General features: G+C 36.6%; 1 protein-coding gene across 2 annotated transcripts in view; it reads right to left on the bottom strand.

Annotated features, from left to right (window-relative positions):
* The window catches only part of LOC133528226 (hemicentin-1-like), a 189,280-nt gene that overhangs the window by 159,859 nt on the left and 16,892 nt on the right, over positions 1-12,529 (bottom strand). For both annotated transcript variants that reach the window (XM_061865505.1, XM_061865504.1), the window contains exon 2: positions 4,066-4,250. In XM_061865505.1, coding sequence (XP_061721489.1) covers positions 4,066-4,156 — 91 coding nt within the window. In that variant the 5' untranslated portion in view covers positions 4,157-4,250. The remainder of the gene's footprint in view (positions 1-4,065; positions 4,251-12,529) is intronic.

Below are 12,529 nucleotides of genomic sequence, written 5' to 3' on the forward strand. Positions count from 1 at the left end.
TTTCCACTTGTATGCGCGTGACGTAGTAGAAACTACAATTTTCGTACAATAAATAACTAGCTTATCAACCTATTAGGGAGGAGTTTAGTCTTCAGCCTTTTAAGAAAGAGTTTTCTTTCAAACGTATTTACTTTAAATGTACATTTTACTATCCATTATTAAGTTTCTTTGGTACGTCGCCAATGTCCAAGATTTTTTGTGTCTCTTTCAAAGTGCTTAATTTGTAATTTATTTGTAAAACTTCTGCGTGAGAAAGTTTATAATTGGCTTTCATAAAGATATTTCAGTAAGTTAACTATATTTTAGTGTACTTTGGCAAACTTTCGCGACTTAGTCAATTTATATCCAATCTTAACATTAACTTTTTAATCTGCTTACGTACTTATCTTCTTTTTTAATTAAATATATTGTAGAAACAGATTACTGAAATGAAATTATCAAAATTGTGGATTATGTGAGATAATGTTATTTTATCGATACATTCGGATGTCAACTATAGCTGCATTACTGTTGCGACATTACTGCTGTGGCCTGTGGCTGATGCCACTGGTGTATCTGTCAATTTCCGTGATAAAATGAGTAACGTTCGCTACCGCATTACAGCCGCAATTATGACATCTAATCTGTCACTATATTTAATCAAGGAAATTGAAAGATACAGCCGTGGCATTAACGCCGCCGCAGTAATGTCGCAACAGTAATGCAGCTACTGTTGATTTTCTAATATCACCTTTATGAACGCTTGCAACTTCAGCGGAATGAAGAGTTCACAAAAGAGTTTTGATATATTTATGAATATTAATATATGTTTATTTTCATTATTTTAGAGATATTCAACATCTTAACAAGTTAAGTGATAAATGGAGCCCTTACTGCTAGCCATGTCGGACCACTTAGCATGACTGCAACTACATACATTGTTGCGTGCAGTTCCAAATGAAATCTTGTAATCGCGCTTGGCATATGGAGTCTGATCTGATGAAGGCCTTGCATCCTCGGGAACTCAAGTACTCTTTGGCTTATTCAGCTTCAGGATCACAACTCTGTGTATCCAAAAAGTTATAACTGGATTGAGCCATTATTCATAGGTGAAATAACCAAAACATTTTTATTACACCGCCGTTCGATGCCGCACCTCGCAATGAATCGTCGAAGCGATCAAATGAAACAAAATGGAACAAACTCAAGTGGGAATCGCGCTCAACCCATTAAACCCGATTGCTTGTCGAAAATGAAAATGGGGAAATATATTTACGTTTGTTCGGCTCGTTATTCCATGTTTTTTCACTGATTTTTATGCAATCCATCGGGGGCCACGTTTACACCCGACCAATTGCTCACTTTTGATTGGGAGCAGCGATTATTAAATTGGCGTCCGGCGGCGCCTTTGGCTCATAAATCGTTCGCTGCTGAAGTTGCTTGACCCGTAGGTAACTAATTATCTACAATAACTTTCTAGAAACTTCTGTAGTCGGACAGAAAACAAAAGACTTTGCTGATTCGGAATACTTAGTACGTGGAAAGAACTTCCCAAGTTCGATTTCTCGTATGAATGGCTGTGAAAGGAGCAAAAAGAGCGGCCCAATTAAAAAGTGTTCATGCATGGGCGGCTCTATTCGGCTCCAATTTTATTGGAACGATTAATTTTATTGCAAAAATTTCTGGACAGCGGAACGAATGGGAAACGAGTGTCCAACGTGGCTCCACCGACCTTTTGTGGTTGTGCGATGGATGGGTTTGTTCAGTTCAGAATCTAATCAAAGAGCAGAGAACCGAAAAAGCCCTCACCACTCAGTTATTGGACGTGATGAATGAATTTTAAATGTAATTGGAAACTGCTGATGATTGAGTGTGTGTCAACACCGGACATGAAATGATACGCATTAATACTTACCTGTCGGGAGAAACGTGTAATTATTTTGAGTTTATTTTTTGGTAATTGTTACTGCAGGAAACATTGGATATCTTCATTTGTTTACACTTATTTGTATTTTTTGCACGTGTAAGCATTAAGTGGGATTGTTGTGAGTTTATTTATGTGTATGAAATAATTGGTCTATTGTGTTATTTTCCGTACGAAAAAATTAGACCTAAGTATCTTGTTATTTTAATTTGGCGCTTTATTTTCCTCTTGTTATATTCTTTAATTAGTATATGGAGTTATTTATGTAGGTATACTTTCTTCACTGCTGCCATATATTATGATACATACTTATATTATGAATCAGACTTTGTTCATTTATTCAAAGGACAAATTGTTTTTATAACTCCGTTTAAATTAATTTTTATATCAAAACATTTTGTGTTTAATGGTCTCCTTAGAACCTACAAAATAAACATAGTCAAACAATTTTATATATTTTAACGACAACCACTACATATAGAAGAAAAGTAAGGACAATTGTTTAGTCGTGTTTCAAACATTCCACATAAAAAAGGCAATTAGGTTTAACAACTTGACAACCATCGTCACATTAAGCCGCGGCACTTCAAACAGAATTTGCTTTATTCCTTTTATTTGAAACGAAATTACTCGTGGGTATTGTTACTTCCAGAAAATACTTTGATGTAACATGAAAGGCATACGACAACACATGTTCATTATGTAATAATTGGTTCGGTTTTGCGAATAATATAGTCTGTTATTGCAGCCTTGGCCAAAAGTACTGAAATTTGTTACGTCAATGAACATGTGTATCATTATTCATTAAAGTAGACGATATCGGCCTTGTCAGGTTATTCGTGATTGTCAGCTTTTGAGAAAAATTGACAGGCCGATATCGTCTAGTGAACTAGTAATCAGTGGGCCCCTTAAGAAATGCCTACTACTTTCAAAGTTATATACGACAAAAGAGTACTTCATTTTGACCAGAGATGTATCAGGTGTCTATACCAGATAACTATTTTTTATTTTATTAATGTTGTCTTAATATTTGTCATAAAATTATAGATCAAATCGCTTCCATTGCGTATTCATAACTTTAAATCTGGTCTCGTACCTAATGCACACGCATCTGACGTATACATCCTTGCGTGTATCACAGGCATTTCCTGTAAAGTTTATGATAGCCGATGCCGCAGGCGTATAATAGATGTCGCTATTCACGTGATATAATAAGCGTCATTTTCAGCGTGATGAAAAGAAAAAATAAGTAATTATTACGCTTTCACGTAGACAAAAACAGTCAGCATCAGTAATAGCGGACCAGTGGATAAAACAACGCTTCAAAAGTATTTGACATCCTGGAATTATTTTCCTAATAGAGATATAGTTCGTGTCATTCACGAAGACGCGTGCGTTGAGTCGTATTGTCATGTTATTAAAGGTTAGATTTGACAAATATGCGCGTCATCGTGGATGACATGAACTATACCTATATCTCTTCAGTTCGCGTTGTAAAGTATCTATTAGAGTTAATTTTTCTACATACAGGGACTTATATCTTTTTATTTAGCTAAATATAAAAGAATATAAGTATCTAGGCTTATGCGGCGTAGTCTGATCCGTCACTTTTGATGCTGGATGCTGGCTTCTCTTTACGATGGGCAATCATAGTGGCCCACTAAGATAGGCCAGCGTGTAGAGTGGGTAGTGGTGTAGGATGGCTAATATCGTGGCGATGGTGTTGAATTTTTTTGTCCGCACAGCAAAGTCAGTGAGCCAACGATGATGCGTACGCATCTACACGTGGACCATTACATAGTGCTTGCTCGCAACCATCGCATGGCCATCTCGCTGGTCCAGCGCGGTGCCATCGTGTAGAGGAACCATAACCATCGCCTGGCCTTCTCGCTGGTCCAGTGCTGGGCCATCGTGTAGAGGAGCCATTATGCAAATAGATCAACTTAGAGGAGTTACCGTCAAATGGTAAAAATATTAACTAATTTTGTAAATCACGTTCGATCTTTGAAGAATATTAAGTATATGTAAATTCGAAAAATAATTTTACCGTTTACCGCATACGAAATCATAGATGGCGGATATGATATTCAACTCTATGGACAGCTATTACAGTTTTAATTTAAAAAAAAATTTACATGCAGTAAGGGGTTAATAACACTCACCCAAGTCTTCGGCATCCTCACTCCACTCCCCTTCCTGGGCCCAGCAGGCCGCCAGCATCACCAGCAGCTGCAGCCACTTTACCGAACACATAGTCAACGATCTTACATTATGCTTTAAGCAATCACTTCACTGCACAGTCCACACTTGAACCATTATTAGTTTTGCGCGCGACAGTTGCGCCTACCTGTGGGAACAGAATAGTTACCATTTTATTTTTATTTCATTCGAACTTATTGCATAAATTACAAAACTGGCTAACTTAATTCGAAATGGAATGGGATTCATTAAACAAAACATTACCAAAGACACGGGTAAAATAAATAAAAAAATCAAAATGATTACGATAAATTAATTTTAGTAACAAAACTTCCGTGAAACACAGGCATATTAAATATGTTAAAACGGGTCACACACGTATGCGGCCCGAAGTCTGCGCCGACGACACTCCTCGATACGGAGTGAATGACGTCGAGCGTTTTCGACTTAAAATACGCGAGGGATCCGTTTTAACATTTTTCATACGATAAGTTAAAAAAAAAAAAAAATTATGAATGGGTTTCGTGATGTCATTATCGTTACGTGCCCTGCATCCGATAAGCCTTCCATGGCCTTTAAATGATCCATGGTAAGTTAACATTTAATTTACTTAAATTCGGTAATTACTGTTTTAATTCGCGTTAGACATTAAAGTGATTCTACGGCTCATTTTCCTGAAAAATGTTGTGTGAAATTTCGGAAGATTGCGTTTGATATTGATGGGGTCGTTTTTTACAGTGATTCAAAGTTGAAAGTACTTTTCAGTTCAAAGTGATTTAAGTCATTATCAGTTGAGGTTGCTCTGATGAAGGCAAATGACTGATTGTAATTTTAAGTATTATTCACATGTTTTGTGTTGTACATGAGTATTTCAATAACTTATATTTGAGCGTGAAAAAATAAACCATTCGTAAAGAAAGGCCAATCTTGTATGTGCATGTCTTACAACTTGTAAGGTATATTTAGTTAGTTTTGAATATTAGTACATTACTATAGAGGCCGGGAAACGAAGGGTTGCAGACCAAGTAGGTATAGAGGATATGCTGCCGGCAACCCCGTTTCTCGTCGAGATTTGTATAAGGCTTTTTTCAAACTTGCAATGAAAAAAAAAATGTAGTCAATTTGTTTTATTCGTAGTTTATCATAGCTAAAAATAATAAACGATTCTACTACTATCTGATGGTTGCATGCCAAGACGTTGTGTCACAATTTAACGTTTAAAAACAAAAGAAAGTTGCTTTATAGGCCTAGGTGTATAAGGCTGCATGAAATACCTTTACGTAATATCATCTTCACTCATCGCACCGTATACTTTGTATTTCCGGACCTAATTTGAAGTAAATCATGTCAAATTTTTTTTGCAAGTTTGAGAAAAATATATTTATAATTAATTAATTATTCTCATTTCGAATGGGTCAGACAGGCAAATGACTTCGATTAAGATACCATTAGACACAAATAAATATAACATCAACAACTTCTCTCTAAAATAATTACAATCAGTTTTTCAGAGCTTGTGAATTTAACACACACTGTGAATTTAATACACGCCAAGCCATTTATTTAAATTCAACATTCATTGAAGCGTACACTGTGGTGGCCTAGCGGTGCGAGCGTGTATCTTGCAATACAGAGGTCGTGGGTTCAATTCGTTCGTTAAATTAACCCCGGCTCGTACCAATGAGATTTTCGGAACTTATGTACGAAGTACCATTTGATATTTACCAGTGGCTTTGCGGTGAATGAAAACATCGTGAGAAAACCGGGCTAATCCCAATAAAGCCCAGTTTGCCCTCTGGGTTGGAAGGTCAGATGGCAGTCGCTTTCATAAAAACTAGTGCCTACGCCAATTCTTGGGATGAGTTGCCAAGCGGAACCCAGGCTCCCATAAGCCGTGGCCAGAATGCCGGCACAACGCGAGGAAGTTGATGTTCATTGAAACCACGCAACACGCAAATTTGTCAGAGCATCGTCAAATCATTATAATTATAATAAAACGCAAATTAGTCGTATATTAAATTACGAAGAGTTCTAATTTAATCGTTCTGTGTCGGCATACATGTAAAAGGGTCCCCCAATCCCCTGTCAGAAATATAAAACTTTGACGCTAGCTCCATACACGGGTAAATAATGTTTTTTAATCTCTCCTGGAGCGGCTGACCCTTGTCCCAGAGAATAAAAGTTCCGAGAAAGGTTAGCAACAGCAACAAAAAATTTATTCTTCGATTATGTTGTACAATGTCCGCTCCAATGAAAGGAAAACCGAAAGTTCCACGACAATTTTTGTGCCGTAAGGCCATTTATCGTGAGGTGCTCCATAATTTAGTCGGTTGTTAAATTTGTTAGCCTTTTCGTAAAGTAAACGATGGCTTTTTTGTGAATAATAACTTTGAATCTTTTCTCGTAACCCTATTTAATCAATCATAAAAATATATACCAAGGGCGTCCGCTAGGTGGCGCGGTTGCACGGTTCGGGCGCACGCACACCGGTGCCAGTGTAAGTAAAATCCGTCGCACGCGTCCGCGCCAGCGTTGTTCATACTATTTTTCGTTAATCCACCATCATTCATATATGTAACACCTCTGGTGTTGCAGGCGTCCAAAGGCTACGGAGACTGCTTACCGTCAGGCGGGTCGTATGCTTCTTTACCACCGACGTAGTAGGTATTAAAAAGTAAGTATATAAAACCGTATTCAAAATACCTTACCAAAGCAATTAGAAAATAAGGGTTTTGATACTCTCAAAGAAGTAAATGCTGACAAAACTTGCGGGACGTTTAATGAACCAGTATATTTTAGTAGTATTTTATTTATAGTGTCATACTAATTTGAGTGAACTGATTATAGTATAAAAATCCGCTCTACCGCTCCGTGCAACCGCCGTTATACACCGTGGGCCAATTAAACCCAACAAATTTAAAAGGTGTATTTTTGACCGCATTGAGATACTAAAATGTCATACAAATTTTTGTAAAAAATTGTTTCTCTTATATCTTAGTATATGTAATAAAAATAAAATAGAATAAAACGCCTTTTTAGTTGTGACGCTGCCACACCTACTGACAGACATTAAAGTTTTAAAGTAAACTCGCAATTTTTATCTGTAAATAAAAAAGAAACATACTTATTCAATTTAAAGTTTTTTTTTTCAACAAAGTGTAAAAAGTTATTTCGTGTCGTGTGCAGAAACGCAAAAAAATTTTTTTTTGGCAAATTTGGCCAAAAAATTATTACGTGTCGTGTACAGAAAACGCAAAAAAAATTCTTCTTGGCTAATTTGGCCAAAACTTACATAACATGTTTTGCTCCTTATGACTTCAGGAGTGCGTGATTAAAATCAGTCGGGTTTAATAAGCTCACGTTTTATAATTAATCAGTTCAAAACACTAGTTGGTTAGATTACAACAAACCAAAATCTATCTATAAATGGCTTTTTACCTTCGAGTAGGTGAATTAACGCACGTTGGCATCTGGTCCGCAGCCAATCCGGACGTCAATGTAATAGCCTCGAAGACTATTATAGAGAATAGGGAAGGCCTTTAAGGCATGAAAATACCAGGGTATGGGAATATGTAGGTACGATCATGCCTATAATGTGCCTCGCTGGCAGGTAAGGAATGCTTTAACGCAGGCAACAACGTCTTTACCTATAGGTAGCTATATGTAGCTATTTCTTCGAACCTAAGTATACACGACGTTTTTATTAAACTCCGTCAACGTCGGTCTATGGATAAGCTTATTTAAGGAAACTAAATAGCATAGCGTCGTTGAGAATGCAAAATCAGTTATTTGTACTCGATTTTTTATCAATATTTTTTTTATCGGAATCGAAATAAATTTATTTTTTTATTAAATTGGACATTATTACACAAATTGACTAAGTCCCACAGTAAGACTTGTGTTGAGGGTACTTAGACAACGATATATATAATATATAAATATTTATAAATACTTGAGAGATGAAAAGAGATTGCATGTAGCGGAAATGAGAATGTTAAGATGGATGTGTGGTGTTACAAGAATGGATAGGATAAGGAATGAGTATATAAGAGGAAGTCTGAAAGTTGCACCCATAATAGAAAAAGTAAGAGCGAATCGCCTAGCGTGGTATGGGCATGTGATGCGGAGGGATGAAAGTCATGTGACGAGAAAGGTATTACGAATGAATGTGAAGGGATGGAACGGCAGAGGAAAACCTAGGAAACGGTGGATGGATTGTGTGAGAGATGACATGAAACGAATGCGAGTGAACGATGAGATGACGGGTGACATAAAGATATGGAAGGAAAAGACATGCTGCGCCGACCCCAAATGAATGGGATAGGGGCAAGCGAATGATGATTTATAAATACTTAAATAATAATAATAATAAATAAATAAATACACAGAAAACACCCATGACTCAGGAACAAATATCCATGCTCATCACACGAATAAATGCCCTCACCAGGATTTGAACCCGGGACCATCAGCTTCGTAGGCAGGGTCACTACCCACTAGGCCAGAACGGTCGTCAAAATTTATCGATATTAGATCTTTCCAAGATATTAAACGTGTCTTAATCATTCATCGAATCGGGCCGATAGGTACTTTGATAGCTTAGTAAATTTGTCATCAATTGAGTGTACAAATATTGTTCTTTTGAGTTCATTCTGGGCCCCAAAATCAATTTAAAAAAAGTTGTACCATACTGCCCCGCTTCCCTAGGCGTTTAGCATTTACATATTGATTATGTAAAGAGGCCCTAAGGGCTTTATCAGATAAAGATATCCTTATCTTAAAAATTGACTTAATTAGAATACCGGTGTCTTTGAGAAATTAACTTAATTTAAGCTCAGGATTGCACACTTGAAATAACGGAGTTAATAAAACACGGTGTATAAGAATGTTCCTGACTAAGTCCTATCGAAAGAACGCGTTCGGAATCTTGCACTAGGTACACCAGTAACAAATTACCGGGCGTGGTACAATTTGCGATTTTTCTTTTAAAGAAAACCCATTTTCTCAGCTACAGCAAAAACTTTTCGAAACCTGCGTCTGTATGTCAATTGAGCTTTATATAGGTACCTTATATTTTATTGAAAATAAAATAGCCTTTCTCTTATCCGATCGGGTTATTTATTGCACAAGTTTGTTTTTGACCGCCTCACGTACTTTATAGGGCGAACCTTCCTATTCCGAATTGCCAATTGCTATTTGATGTATACTTTATTTTGTAACTTTGCGAACCCATACATATTTCTTTTATTTTCGGCTATTGCGTTTGTGCGTTCGAGATTTAAGCGGTAAAATGTTACAGATCTATATTTTTTTTTCAATATTGAGGGTTTTGATTGTTCATGTCTAAACGTCTAATTGAAACTCGGGATTTAAATTAAACTTGATAAAAATAGCTCGTCCAATTTTAAAGAATATTGATAAGTCTACTATTGTTAAAAATGCGCTAGGCCAGCGGTAAAAGCGTGCGACTTGCAATTCGAAGGTTGCGGGTTCAAACCCCGACTTATACCAATGAGTTTTTCGGAACTTATGTACGAAATATCATTTGATATTTACCGGTCGCTTTTCGGTGAACGAAAACATTGTGAGGAAACCGGACTAATCCCAATTAGGCCTAGTTTACCCTCTGGGTGGAAAGGTCAGATGGCAGTCGCTTTCGTAAAAACTAGTGCCTACACCAATTCTAGGGATTAGTTGCCAAGCGGATCCTAGGCTCTCATAAGCCGTGGCGAAAAAGCCGGGTCAACGCGAGGAAGAAAAAAAACTATTGTAAAAAATGCGTAATACAAAATAGCATTCATAATCCCAATCACTAATCATTTTCTATCAAACATTCAGAAAGTAATAAAAATATTTTTCTCACGCAATAAACTACATTTAACTGCCTTCTAAATTTCTAAATATTCCGCCATATCTTATACCTTTAAACGAGCAATTCTTGTATATATATATATTTCTGTGATCTCGGAAACGGCTCTAACGATTTCGCTGAAATTTGGTATATGGGGGTTTTTGGGGGTATACAATCTATCTAGATTAGTCTTATGTTTGGGAAAACGCGTGTTTTCGAGTTTTCATGCGTTTTTCTTTCGACGCAGAATATGGTCGCTAATTTCGTGTTGCCGGCCACTGTCCGTCTGGTCCAGCGGGTTAAGACGCGGACTGCTAAACGAGTGTTACGGGTTCGAATCTCGCCCGGTGACTAACTTTTGTTTTTTTTTAATATGTTCAAGTTTATATATAATTTTTTAATTTTTATTGTTTTAGACAAGTTTAATTTAGTAAAAAAATGTAGTTAAGATTATCACCTATACACCACCATAAATATTACAATAAATAGTTATAACCGAGCAAAGCTCGGTCGCCCAGGTACTATGTATAAATGTAAGCAAATATACTTTTGAAGTATACCCAAACAATTAATGATTAGCCGGCATTTGTTTCCCCCACAAGCTCCGCCGGAAAAATACCCATATTAATATTAACAAAACAGAGGGCAAGGGAGCTGATTAAGCATTTGCCGACTCACCGATTCCCGAAATCGGCCGCGCACGTTTTCAGAGGAATTCAATTTTTGCCCAGATATTCCACGTGGCCAGATATAGTGGGATTAAAGATCACTTGTACTTACTAGATAGAGCAGGTTAAACAACTTGCGATCACTACACAATAGCTCTTTTATTGATATTAGAATGCGAATAGTCCTGAAATGAGTGACTCAGTCAATTGACATATTTAAGCACGATATGTTTAATTTCACATACATGTGAATCGGTTACGTTTGATGAGGCCTATATAAGTGAACAACGCATCTAGAAGTCTAACCAATTGACATTGGATAATAGGAAACGTCAAGCGAAACTTATATGATGTACACTATGTGTACACATTTTGTCCCATCTGACATTCCAATACATATTTACTTCTCTAATAAACGATTGTAATCTTGACTTCCGGCCCGATTCGAAGAATGATTAAGGCACGTTTAAAATCTTGTAAAGATCGATAGCTAAACGACATGTCGAAATTGATGTTTATTTCGATTCCGCTGTAATCCCAATAAGATCTATCTACGATATTTCTAACGTCAAAGTGACATTGGTTACCAGAATCGAGCTGCTTCTGTCAATTATACGACATACAAATGATATCTAAATGAGAACTTATCTAAACCAGAAATTATCGCTATTGTATCTCATTCTTCGAACTGATGATGATGAATGATTGAAATGAAACATAAAAGGAAAATAACAAAGGCGCTTGCAGTGAACACCACATTAGGCATGACTTGTATTGTGATAGTATCGATAAGGAGGTAGATAACGAAATTTCGATTTACGCGTTTCGCGGTAGGCTTCAGTAAACAAACCGCCTTGAAGCATCAATGTCATAGTGAAAATTTCTCAAAAAACTGCTTAAGGCAAAGCATGCATAAGTTACTCAATGGTTTACAATATGTAGCACATATTATCGCACCGTGTCGCGCATGAATTCTCCATTGCTTCGCTCTCTCTCACAATTGAATGCGCTCTTGACATTAGCACCGGAGTGCGACTTGATTGCGTGGCGATGGGAGGCTGTGAGAAGGGAATGCCTGAGATTCTGTGAGATGATGGATGCTAGGCCCTCAACTGTTGTTGTGTAGTTTTACGCTTTTAATTTATATAATTTCATGACGTATTGGTTGCGACTGTAATGTTATGGAAATATGTTTGAAATAAAATAAAAATAAATAAAATAAAAATAAATTATGGCAGAACATTGCAGTAATAGCCGCTATTTGACAAAGTTAAATTTAAACTGGGACATGAAAGCGAATTAGACTCAAATATGAGCTGGAAAGACCATATTCTAAAATTGTCAAAAAAAAATTTCGGCTTTTATATACGCCCTTCAGCATCTAAAGCGAGTTACAGACCTACAGACATCCCTTGCGGCATATTACGCATATGCGTATTCGCGAATATCATATGGCCTGGTCCTTTGGGGAAATAGCTGCGATATTGAAAAAATATTTATTCTGCAAAAAAAGTGCATCAGAATTCTAGTAAACATTGATCAAATGGAGTCGTGTAAACCTTATTTTATTAAACATGAAATACTGACCGTTGCGTCTATGTACATATTCGAATCATGTAAATTCGTTAGGAAACATTTAAACTTATATTCATTCAAAGATACAACTCAAATCAAAAGAAATAATCGCAACCTAAATCAACTAAAAGTGCCTTTTTCAAAATTAAAACTTGTCAAAGGTAGCCCACAATATATGACTATGAAAATCTACAACCACCTCCCAAACTCTATCAAAGATCTGGACAATGTAGGTCAATTTAAAAAACACCTGAAGCTGTTTCTAATTAATGGATGTTTTTATACTCTTAATGAATATTTTGATAAAGTCAGTAAATGAAAATATTACCGTGC

The sequence above is a fragment of the Cydia pomonella genome, chromosome 19 (assembly GCF_033807575.1).
Source record: "Cydia pomonella isolate Wapato2018A chromosome 19, ilCydPomo1, whole genome shotgun sequence".
Lineage (NCBI taxonomy): Eukaryota > Metazoa > Arthropoda > Insecta > Lepidoptera > Tortricidae > Cydia > Cydia pomonella.